Source organism: Symphalangus syndactylus, chromosome 8 (genome assembly GCF_028878055.3).
Source record: "Symphalangus syndactylus isolate Jambi chromosome 8, NHGRI_mSymSyn1-v2.1_pri, whole genome shotgun sequence".
NCBI classification, from domain to species: Eukaryota; Metazoa; Chordata; class Mammalia; order Primates; family Hylobatidae; genus Symphalangus; species Symphalangus syndactylus.
The window spans coordinates 96,117,958-96,143,110 of record NC_072430.2 but is presented as its reverse complement, the minus strand read 5'-3'; the positions used below and the strand labels follow the sequence as shown (position 1 = coordinate 96,143,110).

Sequence of the window (25,153 nt, the reverse complement as noted above, 5' to 3'; positions counted from 1 at the left end):
GAGTAACAGGGAAAAGGTAGCAAGATGCATATTGGTTACATCCAAAACTCTACAGTCTCTTGTGGCAGATATTAAAGGAACCCAAACAAATCCCTAATGAGGATTAAAAATATCGTATCAAAAGAGCATGTTCAGGAAACTAAAAAAGGAAAAAAGAAGTAGAGAAAATTTTGAGTTTCTGCTAAAAGTGCTGACATGTGGGGATATTTATGTTTTTCTGAACATCTGGTGGATATTAGTATGTTTTTATTCACAATCTTCTGTTATTAATGATAAAGAAAAGCTGAGTAATTATGACATACTGCCACAATGAATGAATACCATGCATTTTTCCCAGTGTATTACAGAATCTCATCATTCCATCAAACATAAAAACATAAAATTAGTTTTGAAAAGAGGAATATGGATATTATCTTATTATAACAAACTTGTTTCCATCAGAATAGATCACATTGAGTCAGCAACTCTGTGTCTAAGAGATGAGATACACTTCAAGTCATAAGATTTGTTGTTATTAATAAGTAATTCAAATTACACTTTTAATATTGCCTTTAGTTTGAGAAATGACCTAAACCTGATATATATTTATTTTGTCAAGACAAAAGATCCATTTCTTTTATAAGATTTCATGGAAGGAGAGATTATTTTATTAGCAATAGACACACCATGGCTTTTGTTTCCTTTGTAGATTGTCAAAATGAAGTGTATCTTTACTGACCCTGTAATCTTCTCCCCGGCTTCTGTCTAGAGCTCCTTCAACTATACAGGCCTTTAAAAAAAAAAAAAAATCATTACTGAATACAATTGACTATCTTCCATAAAATGCCAGCAATGACACACGCTCAGAGGCTAAAACAAGCCTGGCAGTGGGACTGCCCATAGGTGAGAGCATAGCAGGTGATGGTTAGTGGGTGCTGCCTTTGCAGCAGGACTGTACAATAGCTCCTATGGCATGGACCACACTCCTCAATCCATGCCCTCTAGCCTGCTCCAGGCACAACTAGTTCCCCCATGAGCCATGCTCTCTCTCCCATCTAAGTTTTTTGTGTCTATTGGTCCAGCATGGAATACTCTTCTGCTTTTGTCTTTGGCTAATTCATGTTCATATTTCATGTATCAGCTTCAGATAGCCTTCCTCTGAGAATAACAATAATATAACAGCCACTTTCATTTATTGAGCACTTACTATGTGCCAGGCACTTTGCTAAACAAATACTTCACATTTAAAACTCTTTTGCTCATGACACACATTAGTTTAAAATAGCTATAGTTTATTGAGTACTTACTGTGTGCCAGACAGGCATAAACGTTAATAAGTTGCCTGTGGTCACAGATAGGAAAACAAAAGAAAATAGGATTTGAACCAAGACATTCAAACTCCCAAGCCTGTGATCTTATTACTTCATAAGTGTGTATAGGTAAGTTCTGTTATTTCACCCGTTTTAAATGGAGGTCTTCACTCCCCACCTTCCACCTGGAGTCTGGGCCTAAGTCCTGTTGTGTGCAACGTGGGCCTCCTATCTCTTCCCAGTCATCACACTGCATTGTATTTGCCTGTTTGCTTTTCAGACTCTTTCTTTCTAGATAAGGAGACCAAAGCCTTGAGGAATGAAGGAAATTGCCAAAAGACCATTAACAATAATGCCTAAGCCCTCTGTTCACAGTCTGCACTTTTCCTTCTGCTGAATGACCCTTGTAAATGTAAGCCAAGGCATTTCTCCGCAGATGGATATCCCATAAAAACAAAGCCAAAGTGACCTGAAAGGCACAGAGAAAATGTATGTCTATGTCCATTTCTTCCTTCTCAATGGTTCCTTTTTATTTGTTTGAAAATAAGCGTCTGAAGATGTGATTCTAATGACTAATAACAACTAAAACATTTATTAAGTGCTGATTATTTGCCAGCTCTTTTGCTGAGGGTTTTATATGGATCCTCTCATGTATTCCTCATAATAAACCTGTAAGGCAAATACTATGATTATCCCCATTTCACAGATGAGGAAATATCTACAGAGGAGTATTTGACTTGATTTGGGCCCCATAACTAGTAGGCAGAGGCACTGGCTTTTAAACTCAATTTGACACAATTACTCTTTATTTGTAGAAGAAATGAGATTATTTTCAGTATTGTAAAAATTCACTGTCAATTACCAACCGATTTGCCTCAGATAACATATCAATTATGTGTTGTGAGACAAACAGCAAGCATACCTTATGTTCAGAATCCTTTAAACACTGAGAAATATTTAGAGAATAAGAGAAAAATGAATATGCCTAAAGCTCTCCATGCTCATATTTTGCTCCTGGTTTCTTTGGAATGTCCTAGCTTGAAGAGATGATAAAGGGCTTGTATGGGTCCAGTTCTGTGTTGTAGAAAGGCAGATGGGATCCTGAGACTTTGTAAAACTGTTCCTCTGCTAGGCATACTTCATATTCTCTATATTAAACTGATCTTTAATTGGCATGGAAGATTCATTGTTCCAAATCTCAGATGAAGATCCCTATATTGGATGCAATTAAACCTGGCAGTGCCCTCAAAAGACAGTCTTGTCACTGCTAGCCACAGCCAGGACACAGTAACAGTTCCTTCTAGTGACCCAAGACCAATAAAAAAATAAAAATACGAAAGAAGTTCTGACCTCCAAAGGCAATTAGCCCATTCCTTGTACTGCCAATTACGATAGAAAAAAATTGCCAAGCTCCTGGGACATGGAAATACACTCAGTAACATTTGAGAACTGGAGAAAATATTTTCCAAAACAGTATGAAGACATGAAGGTGATTTGTAGATATTTGAGTTTGGAGAAAGTTGAGGGAAATCAGATTACACATTTTTACTACAAGAGATTGTTAATAAGAAAGGCTCTGATATAACAAATCTAAACAGATGATGTGAGAATAAAATCTTAAATTCAAAGACTTGACCATCCCTTTTTAGGCAAAAAAAAAAAAAAAAAAGAAAAAGAAAAAAATCACCTGATGACCTTCATTTTTCAATTATTATAGTTATCTCTACCACCTAGAAATAAATAATCACTGTCAAATTTTGGTGAATTTCCTTCTAGTTTTTTGTATTTCCTACATTTTTTTAAATTAGCATCTTTCTCATTTTCTATGTCATCAAAATTCTTCATGATTTTTTTCTATTTAAATAACATTTTATCATTTTGTTGTAACATAATTTATTTAACCATTACACTGTTGTGGAAAATTTAGGTAATTTCCCATTTTTTACCATTTTGGATGATGTTATAATTAATCTCTTTGTAACTTGAGTCTTTGTGCTTGAAGCTCTTGATATATGAGCTACTACATTACTCTTTGAAAGTCTCTACCATATTCTTTCCAATGGATGGTATCTTAAATTTTCTCTGCACCATTAACCACTGGCCAACTAACATAATCAGTGGACTTCCAAAAACTACAGTTCTTCTCCAGATAGACTAAATGGCCTATTTACAATGACCCACACTGAACATTGATTTCCCTGATATTTTAGAGCAGCTTTTATAGACATGGTTGGAAATTAAGCTTACAATTAAAAAAAATAAAGAAACATAAAAAAGAATGCCATTTGCATAGTCTAAACTAAGCAAGCAGATCCAAAATATATACATAGTAAAAAGACCAGATGTAAATAAATAAAATTTTGATTTTGGCCTTCTTTAGGTTGTGAACTTTCAGTACTTTCTTTTGTTCTTTTCCTATCTACATTTTCTACTATTCTCAAATCAATGTGAATTGCTTTTATAGCAAAAAAAGCCAATATACTTTATTTTTAAGAAAACGATATATAGAACCAAGCAATTTAGTCCTCCAAAAAAAACCCCACATTCTTCACATTGAATGATATACAGTTTCCTATTACAGTAGTATGCGAAACACCTATGGTTATGACTATACCTACAGACTCAACTGAAAGAAAAAGGCAATCATAGGAATCTCTCCAGGCCCCAAAAAAGAAAAAAATTGTCTCAATTATCTATAGCTTTCACACAAAATTGTTTTCTGATCTGGAATTATCCAGATGACTGACTCTTTCATTTTTCTTCTAACTCTACATGTACAACTCTATGACAATTATTTACCATTGAAAAATTGTGAAGAAAACACCAGATTAAAAATGAGGACACACAGAAAAATTGGGCATGAGTATGTAATAATTCTCTGTACTTTCTGGGTATTAGTCCATTCTCATTCTGCTAATAAAGACATACCCAAGATTGGATAATTTATAAAAGAAAGAGGTTTAATTGACTCACAGGTCTGCAGGGCTAGGGAGGCCTCAGGAAACTTACAATCATGGTGGAAGGGAAAGAAGACACATCCTTTTTCACATGGTGACAGCAAGCAGAAGTGCAGAGTGAAGGTGGGGAAAAACACCTTATAAAACCATCAGATCTTTTGAGAACTCACTATCATGAGAACAGCATAGAGGTAACTGGCCCCATGATTCAATTACCTCCCACCGGATCCCTCCCGTGACATGTGGGGATTATGGGAACTACAGTTCAAAATGAGATTTGGGTGGGGACACAGCCAAACCATGTCACTATCTTTGTAACTTTTCTCTAAACCTAAATCTATTTTAAAGTAGATTTTTAGGAGATACACATGGCTTCTGGAGTTCTCTGCCTTTAGCCCTCTCATGACATTAGAGATTCACTGAATATTTCTGACCTCAAGCTCCTACTTTATCAAAGAAAAAACCATGTCTATACACAAACACATAAATATATATGTATGCATGTGTAGGTATATATGTGCATATGTGTATATATGCATGTGCGTATATGTGTATATACACACACATATATAGATATGTATTCATGTTCTTAAACTTACATACCTCTTAGGAGTGTTGCAGTCTCAAACAAAATAAGAGCTACAAAAACAAAATTTTAGGTCACTATATGATTATAAAATAATAATATTATTTAATAATCTTTTGGCAAGTAGAAAACCTATGTTACATAATGGACATTGAAGAGGCCAAATCTACGAACTTTTTATCTTAAAAGAACTCTTACTTTCTTGTGATAAATTTTTCAAAAAGAAAGCAAAATTTTGCTTAAAAGGAAATTTTGGATGTAACAAAGGAATTTGGGGATGTAAATTTAAAGGCAAGATAAGTAAATCATGAAGTGAAAGGAAAAAATTAAACTATGTTTCCGCATAGTCTAATTTTTTCCTTTCACTTCATGATTTACTTATCTTGCCTTTAAATTTACATCCCCAAATTCCTTGTAGACAATTATAAATGTCCTTCCTCCTACTTTTTAGATATCACAAAGCTGTAAGTTTTCATTTCTTAATCACACATTATCTTACTATTATTTAGTAGCTAGTTCACCCCTTAATAATTTTCCACTAAACTATGGATTCTTTCCAGTTAACATCAATTCTACTGTAGACATACCCAAATATAAACATAGAATTTTCAGTGTAATCTCAAAAATCATAATAAGGGATATCTGTCATGTTTATACACTGGAGCTTAAATGTTTCTTCTCATTTTTCCCATTGTACAAAATAGCACTACCAAGATGTTTTAGCCAAAAGCTGCATCATCTTGGAATTGTTCCTACCATTTTGCAATACATAAACAGGTCATATTCAATCCACCTGTAAGGTACAAGGGAAATAAAAGTAATTTTTTCCCTTCTTCCATTGCTACTACCCAAGTTGAAGACTGGGACATTGTCTTTCTCCCACGCCACTGTACTGGTCTCCTGTTTGCTCTCCCTGCTTCCTCTGTGTCCCCTTAATGATCCATTTTTAGTAACAGACAGATGTGCTCGAAACTACCCAAATGGTTTCCCATTGATCTTTAAACTAGGTCAGGCACAGTGGTTCATGCCTGTAATCCCAACACTTTGGGAGGCCGAGGTGGGTGGATCACCTGAGGTCAGGAGTTCAAGACCAGCGTGGACAACATGGTGAAACCCCATCTCTACAAAAATACAAAAAAAAAAAAAAAAGTTGGGCATGATGGTAGGTGCCTGTAATCCCAGCTATTCAGGAGGCTGAGGAAGGAGAATCACTTGAACCTAGGAGGCGGAGGTTGCAGTGAGCCAAGATTGCACCACTGCACTCCAGCCTGGGCAACAGAGTGAGACTCGGTCTAAAAAAAAAAAAAAAAAAACTAACACAATACTTCTTAGCTTGGTGTATAGTAAGGATCTCACTGACCTCTCCAACTTCATTTTATCCCTCTCTCCACCACAGCTGGCACATTCTCCGTTCTAGCCACAAGGCTGTTTCCTAGAACACCTCTTTTCTGCATTTGTCTTTCTCTCTGTGTTCACTCAGTCAGAAGCTCTTCCCGGGCTATCTCTGACCAGCTGTTTCTCATCCTTCCTTCCCTCAATATGACTTTTATCACCTCTCTAGTATCCCACGCTACTATTCTGTATCTGAGCATCCTATTTTTTCCCGTGACATTTCTAATTTAGATGTTGGTTTTTGTTTTTGTCTATTGCCTATCTCACTCTCTAATATGCATGCTCTTCCAGAGAGAAACTATTTAACTCACCACTGTACATACTATACCTGTAGTATTTAATACATAGAAGGAAACCAGTCAATATTTTAAGCGAATGAATATTATTGATGAATTAATTAGGTGTGAGTAGGATCAAGCTCTAGTAAATTTAGAAACCTCATGAGAGTAAACCATGTTTCTTATCTTCTCTGGGTCCAGGGGGCTGCAGAGTCACACATCAAGAACCAAAAGTTGTGGGTTGCTATTGACAACATCAATCAAAGCAAAAGTGAGGGGCACTGTTTGATTTATCAATGTCATATTTCCCTCCCAACTCTGAACATACCTATTTTGTGCTTTTTCTATTTCAAAATAAATGGTTCCCTATAAGCCCAGTTCTAAATGTTAGCTATTTTACTTCTATGAACAAGATAGATGTTTGACTCTCTCCAAATTCAAATTTGTACATGTTTTATAACCCCTATTGATTTCTTGAGTGGTTAACCATGTACTTAGAAAGCAGTGTAATTATATACCTGGAGGGTGTTAAACCTGTTAAAAGGTAAACTAACACTATAAGAACACAAGGTACCATTTAGTTAATAACTAATCTCCAGCCCTAAATGATGTCCATGTGGAAGTAAACTGTTTAGACTCACATTGGATCCTTAACTGTTTCTAAAGTAGTTTTTTGCACTCCAGTTATCACTGACTAGAAATTAAGGAAGTGCCAGAAGCAAGTCATTTGTTCAAAACTGGGAAGAAAAAAAATGAATCTTAGCTACACATCAGCTCTTAAAAACAATTTTGGGAACGCAAACGCATGAATCATGGGTACTTCAACTTAAGCTAAGGTGATCATACAATTCATCATTCAAAGTAGGAAACTTTTGAGAGTAAAACAGTACACCATGAATAATTTATGCTGGGAAAGTAGACATAAATAAACCAAGACTTTCGAGGTCACATCCTAGCTGAAACCAATCTTTCAGCTCACTTTCACTGACTCCATTTGGACTATTAAAAGATATACTCTATCAATATGAGTTTGATTGGTAAATGGTTACCAACCATATACAAACCCTACTTTTTCTAGGGCTGCCATAACAAAATTACCATGAATGAGGAGACTTAAAACTACAGAAATTTATTATCTCACATTTCTAGAGGCTAAAAGACTGAAATTCAGGTATTAGAAAGGCCACACTTTCTCTAAAGTTTCTAAAGGAGAATTTTTCCTGGGCTCTTCCAGCTTTTGGTGGCTCCTGCATGTTTTGGTTTTAGTGGCACATCTCCAATGTCTGCTGCCATTTTCATACGACCTTCTGCTTGTGCATCTTCACTTGCCCTTCTCTTGAGGACACCAGTCATGGATTTGGGGCCCACCCTCATCCAGTATGACCTCATTTTAAGTAATTACTTATTTCCAAATAAGATTACATTCTGAGGTTCCAGGTGAATGTGAATTTGAGGTAAACATGGATCTACCCAGGACAGTAACCAATAAACTATTGGTTATTATTTTGCCAATCACTAGATATAATATTTTGCTGATAGAAAAAAAAAAGTAATGCTGGGCATGAAAAAAACTTGCTCATTGGTATTACTGTGTCTCTTTAACAGGTTAAATAGAGGGACAACACGGAAATCTATCATGGATCTTCACATCATTAAAAGTTTTATTTTAGGCAGCATTATCACATTCATTGACAGTCTTACTGTGCTTAAACACAAAGATGTTTAATTCACTGACATGTACCAATAGATTATTGAGAAATACCAAAAGTCGTTAAATTCTTCAGGGCTTATACTGGGTTTGGAAGTTATTTTTTAGCAAAACCTATAAAATTCTGTGATTTTCTTAGAGTGATTCCATGACTTTTTTATTGCCAGTTTCATTTAGAATGCTCATTTAACATGTCAAACCCACCTTCAGAAATACTCATAGCACAAACAGCTACATTTGTTTCTTTAAATAATTTTATCTTATTCTTGACTATGAGAAGAGATGCTATACCTTCTGGCTCTTTCAATGAGAATCGCTTACACTAATTTGGTCAGGTGCTGTCAAATGGCAGTACTCCAGATTTATAAATTAATTCAGATCTACACAATAAATTCTCTCATTGCCATTTCTGGGCCATGACATCATTCAGCAGACATACACAAACCCATCAACATTTCTTATGCTTGACCTTTCACACTATTCATAGATATCCTTCTTGTCTTTCATGATTAGCAACACATTTTTGTCCTGCATATTTTTACCTTTTGCTGAAGGAGACTGAAATATACAGGAAATATGGCTTTTACCTATGCACCTAGTCTTTTTTTACTGGAATATATACTTTCTATTGAGTAGCCTTCTCTGCCAGATTGCACCTTACCTTGTCACCTAAGGTAGGGATTGATTGTACCTTTACGGACATTTCACTGAAGTGGTGATGAGCTGGCTCTGATGCAAACAACCAGGGGCATTAATCTTTTCAAAGCCACCACACTGAGGTGGAAGTGGCTGCCAAACATATCTCCTATGCCTATAATATTCATTTATTTATTCATTCTATATATTGAACACTCACTTTGTGTCAGTCTCTGTCCTAAACGTTAGCTATATATATGTATATATACACACACACACACATAGATACACACACACACATACACAAACATACATACATATATACACAAACATATATATATAAACCTGGAAACAATACACAGTCTCTGCCCAAAGAGAGGGTGTAATCTACTGCAAGACTTTCTTGTGTGCCCTGAATAGGTAACAGGTGTGTTAGTGCAGTGATCCACCTTAGCCTTCTGGGTGGCTTGGGTGGCTAGAGCCCTAAGGCTGATAATGTCCTCTTTTTACCAAAAACTCTATTTTTTCTGTATGTATGGTGATGTGAAAAATTTGGAGATGCCATAATCTAATGCAGTGTTTCCCAGAATGAAGTCTGATGAAATAGTCCCACAAAATGTTCCTCCAAAGAGCAGGGAGGTTCCACTGAGAAATGAGTCTAGGAGCACTACATAATGCTTGTTCCCTCCTGGCATCTCACAGTGTAAGTTAGCCTTTTGAGGGCTCTGAGGAAAGCAGCAGTAAAGAAACCACTATAATTTGGTTTAATCCACTCTGTCCCAAATTTATTTGACTACAGAACCCCTTTTTCCCATGAATTCTGCTACAGAAGTAGTCATGCATCAACAGAGCTCCCCTCAGGAAACTCTGGTCTAAAGAGCATGTTCTATGTCTGTAAGGCCTGCACTTTAGAAGCACAGGTGGCCATTTGTCCTGCCCCATGAAACCAAAGAGATATTTCTCACCTTCTGCCTCTTCTATTCTGCTGTCAATACCCACTCTTTGTTTTAATATCATTTATCTCAATTGCCACAGTGACACAAATAGTAATTTTGCCTCCAATTGTTTTCCTCTATTTGTCTTCTTTCCTGCCCCTGTTACCTTTCTTGTGACTTCATCTTTTCCACGGACTAGCTGAGCTGATATAGATATCACCAGTGGCCCAATGCTCCTTTACTCTCATCTGTAAATTGAAGCAATCATAAACATTGGTATAATCTGCACCTTTTCTCAGCTGTGTTATCTGTTCCTGTATTTGAGAGGATGCTTCATTTGCTTTCACACAGGGTGTTCTTGTTGTCAATTCTGTTAGTTATCCAACAGAGTCATTAAAGAAGCCTGGAGATTTGAAAAAATTGGTCTCCAAATATCTGAGAATTGACAAAATCTAGAAATCTCTCACAGATGTTGGCACTTGTTACAGGCACACAGTCCATTCATAGAGTGTAGTGTTCTCAAAAGAGACAAAGACATTCTAAAACAAAGTGAGTTTTCCAGGCTGACTACGAAGGGTAAGGAAGGCTTGGCAAGCTGAGGTCCCCTGAGGACTTCCCATAACATCCAAGAGTGGATGCGGGAAGAGCAGCAGAGGGCAAACCATGGCTCACACACTCATAGACCACGGCGGAGACTGGCACTTTACAGAGAGGAGCTAAGATAGACCTGGGACCAGAAAGGTGGGCCACGGTAGGACAGTTACCAGGGGAAGGAAGGGGGGATCCAGGGTGCAGGAAAGCCTAGCATCAGATAGCCAAAGCCTGCAAGAGGTAAGAAAAAATGGTGATGTGAGGTCAGGACCACCAGGCTGCACACTATTTGCACATCAGAATCACCTAAAGCACTTTTTAAAAGACAGATCCAGGCCCCTCAGCTGGTAATTCTGATTGAGCTGATCAAGACCAAAGCCTGGAAATCTATTTTTCACAAGGGAAGGAGGTGAGTTCGCACTAGAACGAGAAGCATTGCCCTTAAAATAGGAATTTTAGTGTACTATAATTCTCATTATATTTTATCCTTAAAATTCACTATTTGTAAGAGATCATAGTAGAATTGTGTTTATACAAAACTCACAGATATATATATCTATATACATACTTCTGTGAGGAGTGTCAGAGCATCAACAGCGTCCTCTAAGATCCTATGATGTCTAAATATGGCACTAAGGTGCTATACCTATAATACCTATAAATTCTGCTCAGGTATCTAGCATTGCATAATATCCCCAACTGTGGCGATCTACAATTTCTAAACTGGGTAGTTCATTAGTGTTTAGAATTAAACATTAAATTTAAATATTCCATTTAAATAATAGAAAACATTTCTAGCTATTAGAAGCACTTTTACTAGCAATTTTATGGAACTTTTTAGTTTCCTTTTTTTTTTCAGAAGTTCAGTTTTAAACCAGTTTTCATAGAGAATATTACATTTCTTCTAGTGTCTTTTCTCAAGCACTTTAGAGACTGTGCTCAAAAAAGCCTATTGAAGAGTAAAAGCTATACCTCTGTTCCTTAGTTTAATAAATTATAAAAACCCCTCCAGTTCTTTTTAGGGTGCTCTTGTAGAAAACCAAACTGATCACTAGTTTTATTTGTCACAGTATCATCAAGTATATCTGTGCTTCTAATTGTGGTGTTTAGCATCTATTACCATAAAATACTTTTAAGTATGAGAATAAATGCATGGTTTTATTCAGAAGCTGACAAGTAAGGAAAATGTTTTATTAATTTAAAATACTAGTTTCTATTTTGAAATTCATTTGCCTGTTTTTTGTTTTGTTTTGTTTTGCTTTTTTAAATAAAAGTTTCCTTCTGCCCTGAAAATTTTCAAAATTCTCACTTCTGGACAATGCTATACACACAGTGTGAATGGCCAAATTAGAATCTATTAATTCAGAATTGACCATACATAGTTCCACTGTGATTTTTGAGGTATGACATGCATACAAATGACAGTTTTTCCACCTAGAACTAAAGTTCCCATACTTCAATCTTTAAATGAAAGGGGTAATAAATTCTTCCTTTCAGAATCACACACATCCCTGTCTAACAGAAGTGATATTATTTTAAAAACTCGATGATCTGTTCATTTCTCCATTAGCCTCACCAGAAGCTGTGGAAAGAAGAAACCACATCCCCTTCTCTGGTTCCACTTCTCCAGGATCTGCAGCCACTCCCCTCTGGCAGATATTCTTTCATAAGGCAGTTCTTACAGCCCCTTTGACATGCCACTCTCACCTACAAAAAGTTCTTCCCATGTAGCAAAGTTAAGGTTCCTTTTCTACTGCTTTAACTTTTGTATATTTTTCTGGAAGCTTCCCAATATCAGTAGAGAAACCTAGGGAAACATTCCTTTATTTTAAAAACTATGTCTTCATCATCTTGTGCTATGTTCTGTGCTATGTACAGAGACTATGCGAGTTTTGTTTTTTTTTTTTAAATCAAACATATTACCAGCCTTTAAAAGGGAGTTTCTGAACTAACGTGTCACACAGACAAGTAAACAATAATGAAGATTTGGTGTGGACGGTGCTGGAATAGGAGAGTGGTTTTAGGTCAGAGGGGCAGTGAGCCCAGACTGAGGAGACAGAAGAGAACATCGCAGAAGTTTCTTAGAGGAAATAATGCCAATGATGAGACCTAAATGATGAGTAGGACTTTGGTAAATGAAAAGGAAGGAAAGTGAGCATTCCAGGCAAAGGGAATAGCATATGGAAAGTCCCGGAGGGGAGAGAGAAATTTCATATGATGAATGTAAGAAGAGGCAGAAGAATTGCAAAAGGTGAGAATGGAGAAGCTGGGACTAGATTCTGAATTGCCTTCTGAGTATTGTTAGCATTTGGCTCATTAAAGGAACAATGAGGAATAACTTGAGAATTATTTCTTTGGGAAGTTTTAAGGGCGATCAAAATGTACTCACATTTTCTCTTCTAGAAAGATCACTCTGGCCTAGGTGGAAAATATATTTCGAGAGGGCAAAATTGGAGGCATGGTGATTTGCTGACATATGGTCTGACTTTAGTGAGTAGCAGTAGAAATGTAGAGAAATAGACAAATTTGGGAGATACTTAAGAAGTAGAAATCACGGGACCTGGTGATTTACTCAGTTAGAATTTAAAAGTGAAACCCAGATTTCCTGTTTGGACAATGAGTAGATAAATATGCCTGGGATAAGAAGCAGGGGAAGGAAGTGGGAGAAGGATCTGATGAGTTTGAGGTGCCTGGGAGACCCTAGGAATGTTGATATATAGATATGAAACTTCATAAAAGTGTGATCACCTGATCACCTATAAAAAGGTGATCTGGGCTGACTAATCAATATTTGGAAGTCAGAGGCAATAAAATCACAAATAGAGACCTTGGGTGAGGATGAGCTCTCTCAAGGAAAATGTTTAAAGTGCAACAAGAGAAGAACCTTAGAGAAGTATCAACATTTAAGGAATCAGTTGGAAAATGGGAGCCTACACAATAGACTATGAAGGAGCAACCAAAAAGAACAAGAAGTGGGTGGTATCATGGAAACCCAGGGAAGAGAGGGCTTCAAAAAGGAGGATGTGGTCAGCTGTAGCGAATATTACTGAGAGATTGTGACGGCTCAGGCCTGAGAAGAGACTACTAGTTTTAACAACAATGTTGTTGGTAACATTGGTCATAGTAGTTTCTCCGAAGGGGTGACCAGAGAGCTGCAAGAATGAGGAGAGGTGAGTGCATAAGTGAAGAAAAGGAGCAGAGACAACGCTTGTAAGTTTCACTGCAAATGGAATAAAGGAAACAAGAGGTCTACCAAAGGACCTGGATTGAGAGGGCCTTTTTCATTTTTATTTTAAGAAGGAAGACACTTGAGTGTGTTGAAATGCTGATGGAAATGAGCAAAGAGTGAGGGAGAGTTGAAGATACAAGAACAAAGGGAGATAATTGATGGAGAGCCCTTGAGGATGATGGAGGGGTTGAGATTCATGATGGGCTGGCCCTAGACAAGGTACATGGGTTAAAAGGCAGAAAGAAAAGAAAAGAAAAGAAAGAAAGAAGGAAGGAAGGAAAGGAAAGAAAGGAAAGAAAGGGAAAGAAAGAAAGAAAGAAAGAAGAAAGAAAGAAAGAAAGAAAGAAAGAAAGAAAGAAAGAAAGAAAGAAGAAAGAAAGAAAGAAGAAAGAAAGGGGAAGGAAGGAGAGAGAGAGAGAGAGAGAGAAAGAAAGAAAGAAAGAAAGAAAGAAAGAAAGAAAGAAAGAAAGAAAGAAAGAAAGAAAGAAAGGAGGAAGGAAGGAAAGAAATTGTTTTTTAGAGTAGCAATAGAATCTAGGTGGGATAAAGAGTCAGAGTCATAAAACACAAATGATAAATAAGATATGAAGGCCAGATGTTGTCATGTATTTTTTAAGTTCCTATCATAGTGTACATATCACACTGGAAAGAGCCCTGACTTCAACAGCAATTCTGTTTACTAGTTGTATAAATTACTAAGACAAGTAATTTAACCTACTTTAACTTCATTTTCCTAATCTATAAAAAAATGGAAATTTTATAAATCTACCTTGAAAGGCTATACTAAGGAATACATTTTGACCATGTTAAGTAAGTATTAACACAATGGTGGTCCTGTTGTAAGATTCTCAAGTAATTAAAGACATAATTACTATCATCTTGTCTTAAGAATATGTTTTCTTGGTTGTCTTTAGAAGATAATAAGCAAAATCACTGAGAGACAACCAATACTTTAGCATATGGATACACAACACATAGCATAGTGCCAGACACATAATAGCTACTCAAGAAATATTCATATAATAAATTACTGAAAGACAGCTTTGGTGTTCTATCTGTGTTATTCAAACCTTTGCTTTCACTATATTCCAGTAAATGCTCTAGCCTCAATCCTCTTCACTCTCTGCCAGTTAGTCACTTCAGGGTCACAGAAGAAAACAGATATATCACCTGAGGAGGTTTGTCTTGACTATTTACCCATTTCTGCACACGCAGCCTACAAAGAAGAAAATTGCTTGGCTCACATGGCCCAGAAGACTAGAGTAGATGGGACCTGACCCGTTGCTTCTTTCTTCTGTTACTTAGTGTCATTTTCAGCATTGTCACCAATGAAGCTCACTAAGAAAGGATGCCTAGATTAACCACAAGCAAATAGTTTTGGCCAAAAATGCATAGATTTAGTTCAAGACAAAAAGGAATAGAATAAATATATTCTTAGCATAAAATGGCTTCCCATGGCATTTTCTTTCTCTAAAGTTTATAGCAAACTTTGTCTCCTGAGAGCAGCTTGAAAGTAAGGAGATGCTGAGGAGAAAACTCAGTGGGGAGAGCTGCAACAAATTGCCCCAGATAAGCTTAAGGCAACTCCAGCTCTGGACTCCCAAGAGGCTAATGAACCATAGATTCCTACCTCTTCCCAAGGCCAGATACTTACAGAAATGTTGTCAAAGACATCTAAAGTTCCACAAATTATTGTATTTTTAAAAGGTCTTCAAACCAAGTCCTGTAAACCGATAGGAGTTACCCACTTGCTGAGAGTTAATAGGCTCTTGACTGAGCGTTGAAGTTTGAAAAGGACCATTAGAGACAGAACACAACTTCTCCCAGCGGCCTGCTCTCTTCACTCTTCTGAGGGCTCTGCCATTGAAAGCCAGGCAGGGCATTGCCGAGTCAAAAAACAGAGCAAACAACTAAGGAGCTACTTATTTTGCTCTTAATAATAAAATTTTTTGAGATCCAGGATTTCTAACTAAATCTATATGAGCCTTGTTATGCCAAATTATTGGATTATAATTGTATTTGGATGTCAAGTGAAAATGTTGCATACAAGTTTTTCTCCCAAGATTTTACAGATTTTTCAGTATTTATCTTTGTAAATATATTACAAATAGAAACTGAGTTAATAAAATCCCATGCAAATAATCATCCACTATTGTTGCATTTCAATTACTCCAGTCCCCAAATTACTATGTATATTTCAGATGCTGGTACTTTTTCCAATTTAAATTCTAGCAATCCCTGAATCATGTCATCAAGGCCTTGCCTGAGAATCCAGTAACATGAAAATTAGTTTTCTTACCCTTTATTTTAATTTTATGTTCAATAAGAATATTTATAGCATATGCAAGCAATGATAAGGATAATCACATTTCACATTTTATATTAGTGCCTATCAATGGTGGAATGAAGAGGAATTTCTGTTTGTTTGCATCCATCCTGTTCCCAACCCATACCACTGCCTTACTAGCAAAGTTTCTGATCCAAGTAGTTTCAATTATTTTTCTGAAAAAAATAATGTTCAACTTGCAGAAGAAATGTTAAATTTGTAGCAAGAATGTTGAAGGACATGGTCTCTGTTTTGAAGAGTTATTTTCTAAGTCTTTAACAGAGATTAAATAACAAGAATGTTATGACTGGGTCTCTGCTCTTTACAAAACTTGAGAATTGATTGTATCCTTAAATTCTCTGTGTCCCTCATGCTAGGCTGTCACTTTTAACTAGCATTTTTATTTGAGTCTGTGTCTCAGAAGCTTTAAAAAGGAGAGACTCGGCCGGGCGCGGTGGCTCACGCTTGTAATCCCAGCACTTTGGGAGGCCGAGGCGGGCGGATCACGAGGTCAGGAGATCGAGACCACGGTGAAACCCCGTCTCTACTAAAAATACAAAAAAAAATTAGCCGGGCGTGGTGGCGGGCACCTGTAGTCCCAGTTACGCGGAGAGGCTGAGGCAGGAGAATGGCGTGAACCCGGGAGGCGGAGCTTGCAGTGAGCCGAGATCGCGCCACTGCAGTCCAGCCTGGGTGACAGAGCAAGACTCCGTCTCAAAAAAAAAAAAAAAAAAAAAGGAGAGACTCTTCTCATCTACTCATATATGCCTTGAAGAAACTATGACAGCAGGTGAGGTTATTGTGGAATCTGTTAAGTTGCAGGAACTCAGACTTCATTACATTCAGAACCAACCCATTCAATAGGAATGCTTTTCTAGTCTTTAAAAAACTTGCATTGCAACTCAAGCTAGATATGAGGTTTTACTGCCTCATATGTTTATACCTGATAAGGAGAGGAAATCATAAGAATTGTATATCTTCTTTGAAACCAACTCTAACCAACAATAGGGTCAATCATGACTTTATTTCTATATTTATAATTTATTTCTGTCCCAGGCACAATGTAAATATAAGGAGAACAAAACAGTTTTTTCCTTTTCTAGTTAAATAAAAGTAGTTTCATTTTGCTTTGGAGAAATGGCAGTAAGTAGGGGGAGGGTAAAATTAAGTAATTACAAAAGGTGTGTAAGAATATGAATATTTCAATACTGGAGTTTCCCTCTACTGTCATTACATATAAAAAATAGCAAGATTACATAAATACATTCAAAATTGAAAAGTTTTGTTTTCTATAAAAGTATGACACATTTTGTGGACCAACAGCAAAAGATCGTTGAAAAGATAATAAACCAAACTGTAATACTCACATGCATGTGCATGTCAAGATCATATAGGATGTTAAAGCATGATTTTAAAAATTGAATTTAGGTCCACTAAACAAAAGAAAGGCAATACATTACATAGTAAAGGTCCTCTCTGCTAGAATGTCTGAATTATAGACACAGTCAAAATTCAAGATATTTTATACCCCTTCAAAAGGTAACATGTCCCATAATTAAGGCAAAAGTATTTTGCTTAATATATATAAATAATGTCCCTATTTCTCTACATCTTTCTCCTAGCATATCAAAAATAATATTCTCTAATAAATGTTAGTAAATATTCATGATTAATCATAAGTAAATATTAGCAATAGAAATGTGACTTTCAGAATTCAATGAACTTAGAGCTCTGAAATAACCTAATCGATATACACTAACAGTCTACAACATCCCTGAGAAATGGCCACACAGCTCCTTTCAATACCACCAGAAGCCCACTACTTTACAATGGAACTCATTCTCCTATTGAACAGCTCTAGTTGTTTAAAAATATGCAGTGGAGATCTGCCCACCTAAAACATCCACTAAATTCCTGATATTTCCTCTAGTTTAGGATCTTTTCAATTTTCTCAGAAATGCTTACACAGAATCAGACTCTTCTGGATGAATCAGTGGCCTAAGAATTTGCATACATTTGAAATAAAGTCCTGATTAAAGTGGGGCATTACCAGAGAAATATCATTTGACCAGCCCCCAAAGGCCTCACAGACTGTAGTGAACAATGGGTAGGGTCTAGTTCTGTGGTCTATACAGCAGAAGTTTGACCTTACAAAACTTCAGAATTGAGTGGGGTGAAGAAAGTTGACATGTGACCTCCTCAAAAAATAAACAGAAATTCAGAACTAGTCAATTCTCTCAAATGAAATATGTAACTGTTAAATGGGTAAGATATTCATGTTGTTTTGTCAAAGCCATTCCAGTATGATGGCTACATAGAAGTCAAATTATTTTAAGAATGGCTAGACAGTAGAGCATCAGAACAAGAGAAATGGGTTAACCGAATAAGTATTTAATAGCATCAGAAACGAATAACCTGGTGCATCTATCTCTGCACCTGGGACTCTGGGTTTGCTACTTTAGGCTGGTTTTTTAAGACACACCAACTTGGGCTGGGTGTAATGACTCACGACTGTAATCCCAGCACTTTGGGAGGCCGAAGCAGGTGGATCACTTGAGGCCAGGACTTCAAGACCAGCCTGGCCAATATGGAAAACCCCCATCTCTACTAAAAAATACAAAAAGTTAGCTAGCGTAATGGCACATGCCTATAGTCCCACCTAATAGGGAGGCAGAGACACAAGAATCACTTGAGCCCAGGAGGTGGAGGTTGTAGTGAGCCAAAATCATGCCACTGCATTCCATCCTGGGTAGTAGAGTAAGACTTTCAAAATAAAAAACAAAGACACACCAGCTTGGAGAGCACTTGGATAGATAATACAACTTAACTTTCAGAACTTCTTTGGCCAACCTTTAATCTTTGTCCAAAGGAAAACATTCTCTTTTTTAGAAATATGGATAGATTTAGTCAAATTTTACACTGTAATATTTCTCCTTTGATCCATAATGTGTTCCTTTGATAGATTAATTATCTAAATAACATCTTATTTTCAGCTTTTTAGGGAAAGGAATACGGGGCAATGGTAAACACATACACACACACGCATGTACATACTGGACTGTATTGATTTAAGTTGGAAGTGCTAAATCTGGCTTTGCCCCCTTTCTACCCACTTAACCCTACTTGACTTGCAGTAAGGTAAGGCCTCACCATTTGCCATTCTCTTTAGCTTTCCCTATTTCTTTCCCTGCAAGCACCAGGGTAGAAACAATATGAGTAGCTGTACTATAGAACAGCCCACTTCAATAGCTCTTGACTGAAGTGTTGACTAGCAATGGGCATGGAGCCCTATTAGCTCTGCTGCAGATAACTCAGATTGTATCAGAAATTGTTTTTTCAAAGGGTCAGGAACTCTCTAGAACAAACCATTTGTAAACATTTAAACAGGAAACTAGTTGAGGATTTTAAACACAGACATGAAGAGTTTCTACCATAGCCTTTTATCTATTTTAGAAGAAAGAGCACAACCCTTAGATTAAACCTCTTTTAAAATGGAGGACAGAGAAATCAATGTCTAAATCATAAGCTACTGAAGGAAACGTGGACTTCCAGAAATACATATTTTATATAATTTAAAATGTTTTAATGCTTTGTTATTGCTTAATACCTACTATACATAAACATTAAGATCACAAACACTATGGTTCATATACATGTTTGTTTGGATATTAGATTTCTGTGTTTCTACTCTTCTTAATATACTAAAATCTCGTTTCTAAAATATGTCTATTGCATTACTAGCAGTGGTTATATATTCAGGTTTTCAATCAACTGATTTACTTGGTTGGATTGACTATAAATTTGTTGACATATATTGATGATTCCTCATTTTCTTGCCCAGAGATCATTTCTTCTGCTCATTTATTTTCAATCTCTCTGCTTTCCTATTTGACAGTATCCTATGAGCAGCATAACAGAGCACTCCAAGCTCATAAGGAATAGCGTAAACTAATTAGCAGATTTTATGATGGAAACTATTCCCTGTCCATGTGATCACCCTGGCTGGATAATGAACTTTATGAAAATATCCATCTCTTACCACACTAGCAACAGCCTCATTCAGACAAGCTCTTATTTTTCCTTTATACTTCAGTTCATAATTGTGAATATGGCACGAATCCAGAAACAAACCGTCAGTATGGGGTGAGGTACAGTGTTAAAAATAAAATAGCCTAAAAACTGGATTTTCACTTTAAAAAATTCTTGATATTCTTTTGTAACTGACAGAAAGAAAAGTAGTCCTAATAAGATGTGTTTGAAAAATACTATATCTGAAAAGACAGTGTATAACTGAAATTTAGGGAAGTCACAGAAAATTTCCCTGCATGCAGGTGTTCAGAAGCACTGAGGGGTTACTAGTGAACCCTAAATAGAAGTGTCGAATAGTTTGTTATGGGAAGAAGGTCCAGAAATAAAAGTGAAAATCAGAGCTGGTTCATTACACCAGCAGTGTGACTGGCAAACCCCACTGCTAAAGTCTCCTTTAAACAGCAGGTGCATGGTTTGATCGCTATAGTGTGTAGCCCCCGGCCCTGGCACAGAAGGAACACAGCCTCCTCCATGGGTTCACGAACTGCCTTGCTTCCATTTTGGTCACACGTTCCCATGTGGGAAATTTCACCCAACACTACCCACTTTAATTTTGGTGTATTTGCTTACTGCAGTTGCACTTGCTACCAAAAACATTATACCACAAAATTCCAAAGTAACTTCAAAGAAGAGGGAAGAAACCAAAAAAGGTCTATACGTTCTTAGTTTTCTCCATGGAAGTAGTTTGTTCAGTTTAATAGCTGTTATCGATGTGCAAATACTGTAATTCAAACAAAAAAATCACCAACCATCCTAGATAAAGAGACACAGATAAGAAACAAACTAATGATTTAAATGTCATCTACAGGCTCTCTAGTATACTGATGGTAAATCCCTTACAAATTTGGGTGTGTAACATAAAATATCGCCCATCATAATGATGCATATAAATATCTCTACACAAGAAAGCACTATACATATTTTACAACTTTTTTCAGACTTTAATGTTTTGCAGATGGCATCTGGATCTTAAAGATGTATAGATATTTTGCGGCTCTGTTTAATCATAAATAATACATTTGTCTGATTCACTAATACCAGAGGCATGTTTTTTTCTTCTGATGAATATGTTTATCATCCGTGACTGCTAATAATAAAACCTATACCCTTATATGGAAATAAAACATTTCATAAAAATAGGAATTCATTTGCCATTTTCCATTACTGCTGACTAATTACTAGGGTGTTGAAGAGTACCTTCAGATTGAAGAGTGTCTTCAGACTGAGTTCATAAAAGCTATATTTCTCATGTGTTTGGGCAGAAATTTTCAAGAATATCATATTTCAGATTTAGGGAAAACTCAAGGCAAAGTGTTATCATAAAATGAACATATTAAGACTCAAAAGACACTTAAATATGGCATTACAAATATGAAGCAAATGTTTTTCGACTAACAAAGGTCAAAAAAATTCAAATATCTATGAAAACATGGCAAAACAAGTAGAACATGTTGTAATGGCAGGCAAAAGTATTCATTTTAGAATCCACATTTATTCTTTATCATAAGTTTAGGTTTCACATGGCATTGTTAATACAGGCCAAATATGCATTTAAATACACTTACAGTATTCAGTGTATACTATGTGAATATCTACATAAGTGATTTTGAAATAACGTTTTCTTATTTAATAGGTTTATTTTGGCAACAAAAAAAAAATATGGATGCTAGTGAAAATCATGTTTGCAGTAGATTTTAAAAGGCTGAAAGAATACATTTGTTGAAATTTGCATTTGGTTTGGAAAATGTGTGTTTAACAATTGAACACGGCCATATTTTAACTTTTAAGCTCTCGTATTGCGAAAGTATCAAGGTATTACAGCAATTTACTCTTAAGGACATTATGCTGGGCTTTGAGATTTAAAAAATAGGATATTTCTTCTTGGAGTATTTCGTGATCAATGTACGGTCCCTATGTGAGGAAAATTAAAGCTGTCTGACAAGTCCTAGAAACACCACTAGCTATTAAAGATGTAGAAAACTGCATAAAAGCATAAAAGCACTGGGTAATTTTGCAAATTTCATCTCTAAACACAATGGTAAAGACGTCTGTCTTTCAGTTCTTTCTTTCTCTTATTTCTGAAGCATAGCCCTTTAGTTCTTGCCCTTTTAAATATCTCTGCCTACCATAGCTTTGCTTCTTAATGTACTGGTTGATCTTACGAGGCTAAGAAAGTATTTACAGGGGGTGCTTACTTTTATCTGTATTCACAGAGAATGCTAACAAATTAGAAGAAAGTGCCAGGGAACACCACATACCTTGTCCGGAACATTACAATGGCTTCTGCATGCATGGGAAGTGTGAGCATTCTATCAATATGCAGGAGCCATCTTGCAGGTAACATTTTTACTCGTAAGAATAGTTAATATATAAAGTTAATATGCAGAAACTAAGTTGTAGAAGTTTATAGAAAATTGGTCGACATTCTTCTTGAATGGGTGATCAGCAACAAAACTTTTCTCTGCTTCTCCTGGGCATGTATGCACACATACACACATACTCACACAAGCATTCACACACTAAAAAAACCCAAAAATATGTGCACCTTATACACTCAAGTACTATATAACACATTACTAAACTCTTCTAGTAGAATTTGAAATTGTACTTTGTGCATTATAAGCTCCTTAAAGGTACAAGTCCCTCCGTATTACTATTCTTTCTCCTGAACACAGAATAGTTGCTCAATAAGTATTTATTAGACAAATGAGTGGATGAAGCCCTATGTATATTAGATAGCATAGTTGCTTCTCAGAGTTCATCTTTTCCTAAGTCCTTCAGGTCTTCTCATAAATATCATCAATCCTTGTTTTGCCAGGCATTCACTATTTTCTATACATCTGCTCTCCCATGGAGCCGTGCAAAGTGAAATCATTAGCTATACCTCCACAGTTTCAAACTCAGTAGAGACACAAAGAAATTGTTTATCTGGATTTAGTTTATAAATATAATCTGGCCAGGCATGATGGCTCACATCTGTAATCCCACATTTTGGGAAGCCAAGGTGAGAGGATCACTTGAAGCCAGCCTGGGCAACAAAGGGAGATCCTATCTCTAAAAAAAATAAATGAATTAATTAATTAATTAATTAAAAATTAGCCAGGCACAGTGGTATGCACCTGTAGTCCAGGAGCTACTTGAGAGCTGAGATGGGATGATCCCTTGAGCCCAGGAGTTCCAGCCTGCAGTGAGCTATGGTCACACCACTACACTCCAGCCTGGGCAATTGAGCAAGACCCCATCTCTTATATATATATACATATTAATATATATGTATTTAAATACCTGCTGTGTATTCATGTCTAAAATATAATTATTTCAGAGATGGCAAAGCCAAAATGAAAACATAATTTATTTTTATTTACATTAAGTACAAGTGACATATGATGAAATAGGTTGTATTTTCATTTACAACAGAAGATTTCTCTCTCTCTCTCTCTCTCCCACTCTTCCTCCCTCCCCCCTCCCCGCCCCCCACCTAGAGCTGTCTTCCTTTCATGTTTTCCCTCCACAAAATATACTAGCACAGGCCTTCAACTGAAGTCAGGCAGGGTGAACAAAACTGAGAAGTTACTCCTGCCACCCCCTCACTCCCCAGCAGTGTCATTATTATTAAACCCTTCCTGATGGAGAGAAAAAATTTCTCAGGATGTAGTTATGAGAAATTCAAAGTGAAGTAATAGAATAGTTCCACAAAATCAGTGACATGTTGATCCTCTTTAAGTATTGTTTTCTTATGAGCTATTTTCTCATTTCATTGACACATGCTAATTTTCATATGTAGATTGTCTACCTGAACTTTCCGTGAGGGTTGAGTGAGAGAGGCAACATTCATTCTCAGATGAACAATACCTCGTCTTGTTTTGCAGGACTATGTTGCCTACATCATACTTACTTTTTTCTAACAAAATTTGACTCTATCATCAGCAGATGATTTTTTTGACCAGAAAATCAATGACTCATCCTGTAACTCTGATCCTAATATTTACATTTATTCTGACAATGGCATAGAGAATGTTTCATCCAAAACAGACTAATTTTTGTACCCATGTCATCAGAAACACATATTTTTTCAAGTAAACATGTTGACTTAGGTTGATTAAAGAGCAAATTAAATAAAATGTAAAGCTCACCTTCCAGAAAATATAGAAATAACAGTCATTCCTGGACATGTATTATCTCTCTATATTGTCACCAAAAACAAATTATCTAGTAATCCTCCTACCTTTGAAATTATTATCATAAATGTAAAAAGAAACCACATATCTGATAACCGAGAAACACAAAGACATCTTGTTGAAAATAAGTAGTTGAGAGCCATAGCCACAAAGTAATATTTATTTAGAAAGGGACACAAAAAGCCCTAATTTTGTGATGAAAATAAATGCCTATCGATCAACTTATAAAAATGAATGCAGCAGCTACAGGTAACTGGGCACTATAATTTCTTCCAGGTGTGATGCTGGTTATACTGGACAACACTGTGAAAAAAAGGACTACAGTGTTCTATACGTTGTTCCCGGTCCTGTACGGTTTCAGTATGTCTTAATCGCAGCTGTGATTGGAACGATTCAGATTGCTGTCATCTGTGTGGTGGTCCTCTGCATCACAAGGTCAGTAATAGCACTTAGTGGCTACCCAAATAAAGGGATATATTGTTCCTCTTTTATTTAATCAGATCCCTCTGAGTTGAGTTCCTTCATGGACTCTGCAGCCATCCATTCTCTATGAGTCCTATGTCCTTAGCATAAGAGTATTTGAATAGCCAATGGAGTGGTACAATAGCATATTGGGGTGGTACAAATTATTTTCCTTAATTTTGCCTGATGATAAAGATTACTTATTTTACCTACTTGAATTAGTATCCTTATCTATCTGGATTAGTATCCTTATGTATCCGAATCAGTTTTAACATATCTTGGTATAATAACAAACACATTTTTATCTTAGGATGACAAAATAGTTTTCAGTTACAAAATGTAAAAACACAAGTAGTTGTACTTTTATGGTAAATGAAAACCTTAGATACAGAAAAACATGCAGCAAATATCACAACAATCTTTTATATCAAATTCCCAGCCTAATCAAAAGGTAATTGTTTCCTGGAGAATCAGGTTAAAAGACACAGGGGTTTCCT

General features: G+C 36.3%; 1 protein-coding gene across 1 annotated transcript in view; it reads left to right on the top strand.

The window, feature by feature from the left end:
- Positions 1-25,153, top strand: part of TMEFF2 (transmembrane protein with EGF like and two follistatin like domains 2) — a 255,232-nt gene that overhangs the window by 226,011 nt on the left and 4,068 nt on the right. The window contains exons 8-9 of the mRNA XM_055290076.2: positions 22,230-22,353; positions 24,471-24,629. Coding sequence (XP_055146051.1) covers positions 22,230-22,353; positions 24,471-24,629 — 283 coding nt within the window. The remainder of the gene's footprint in view (positions 1-22,229; positions 22,354-24,470; positions 24,630-25,153) is intronic.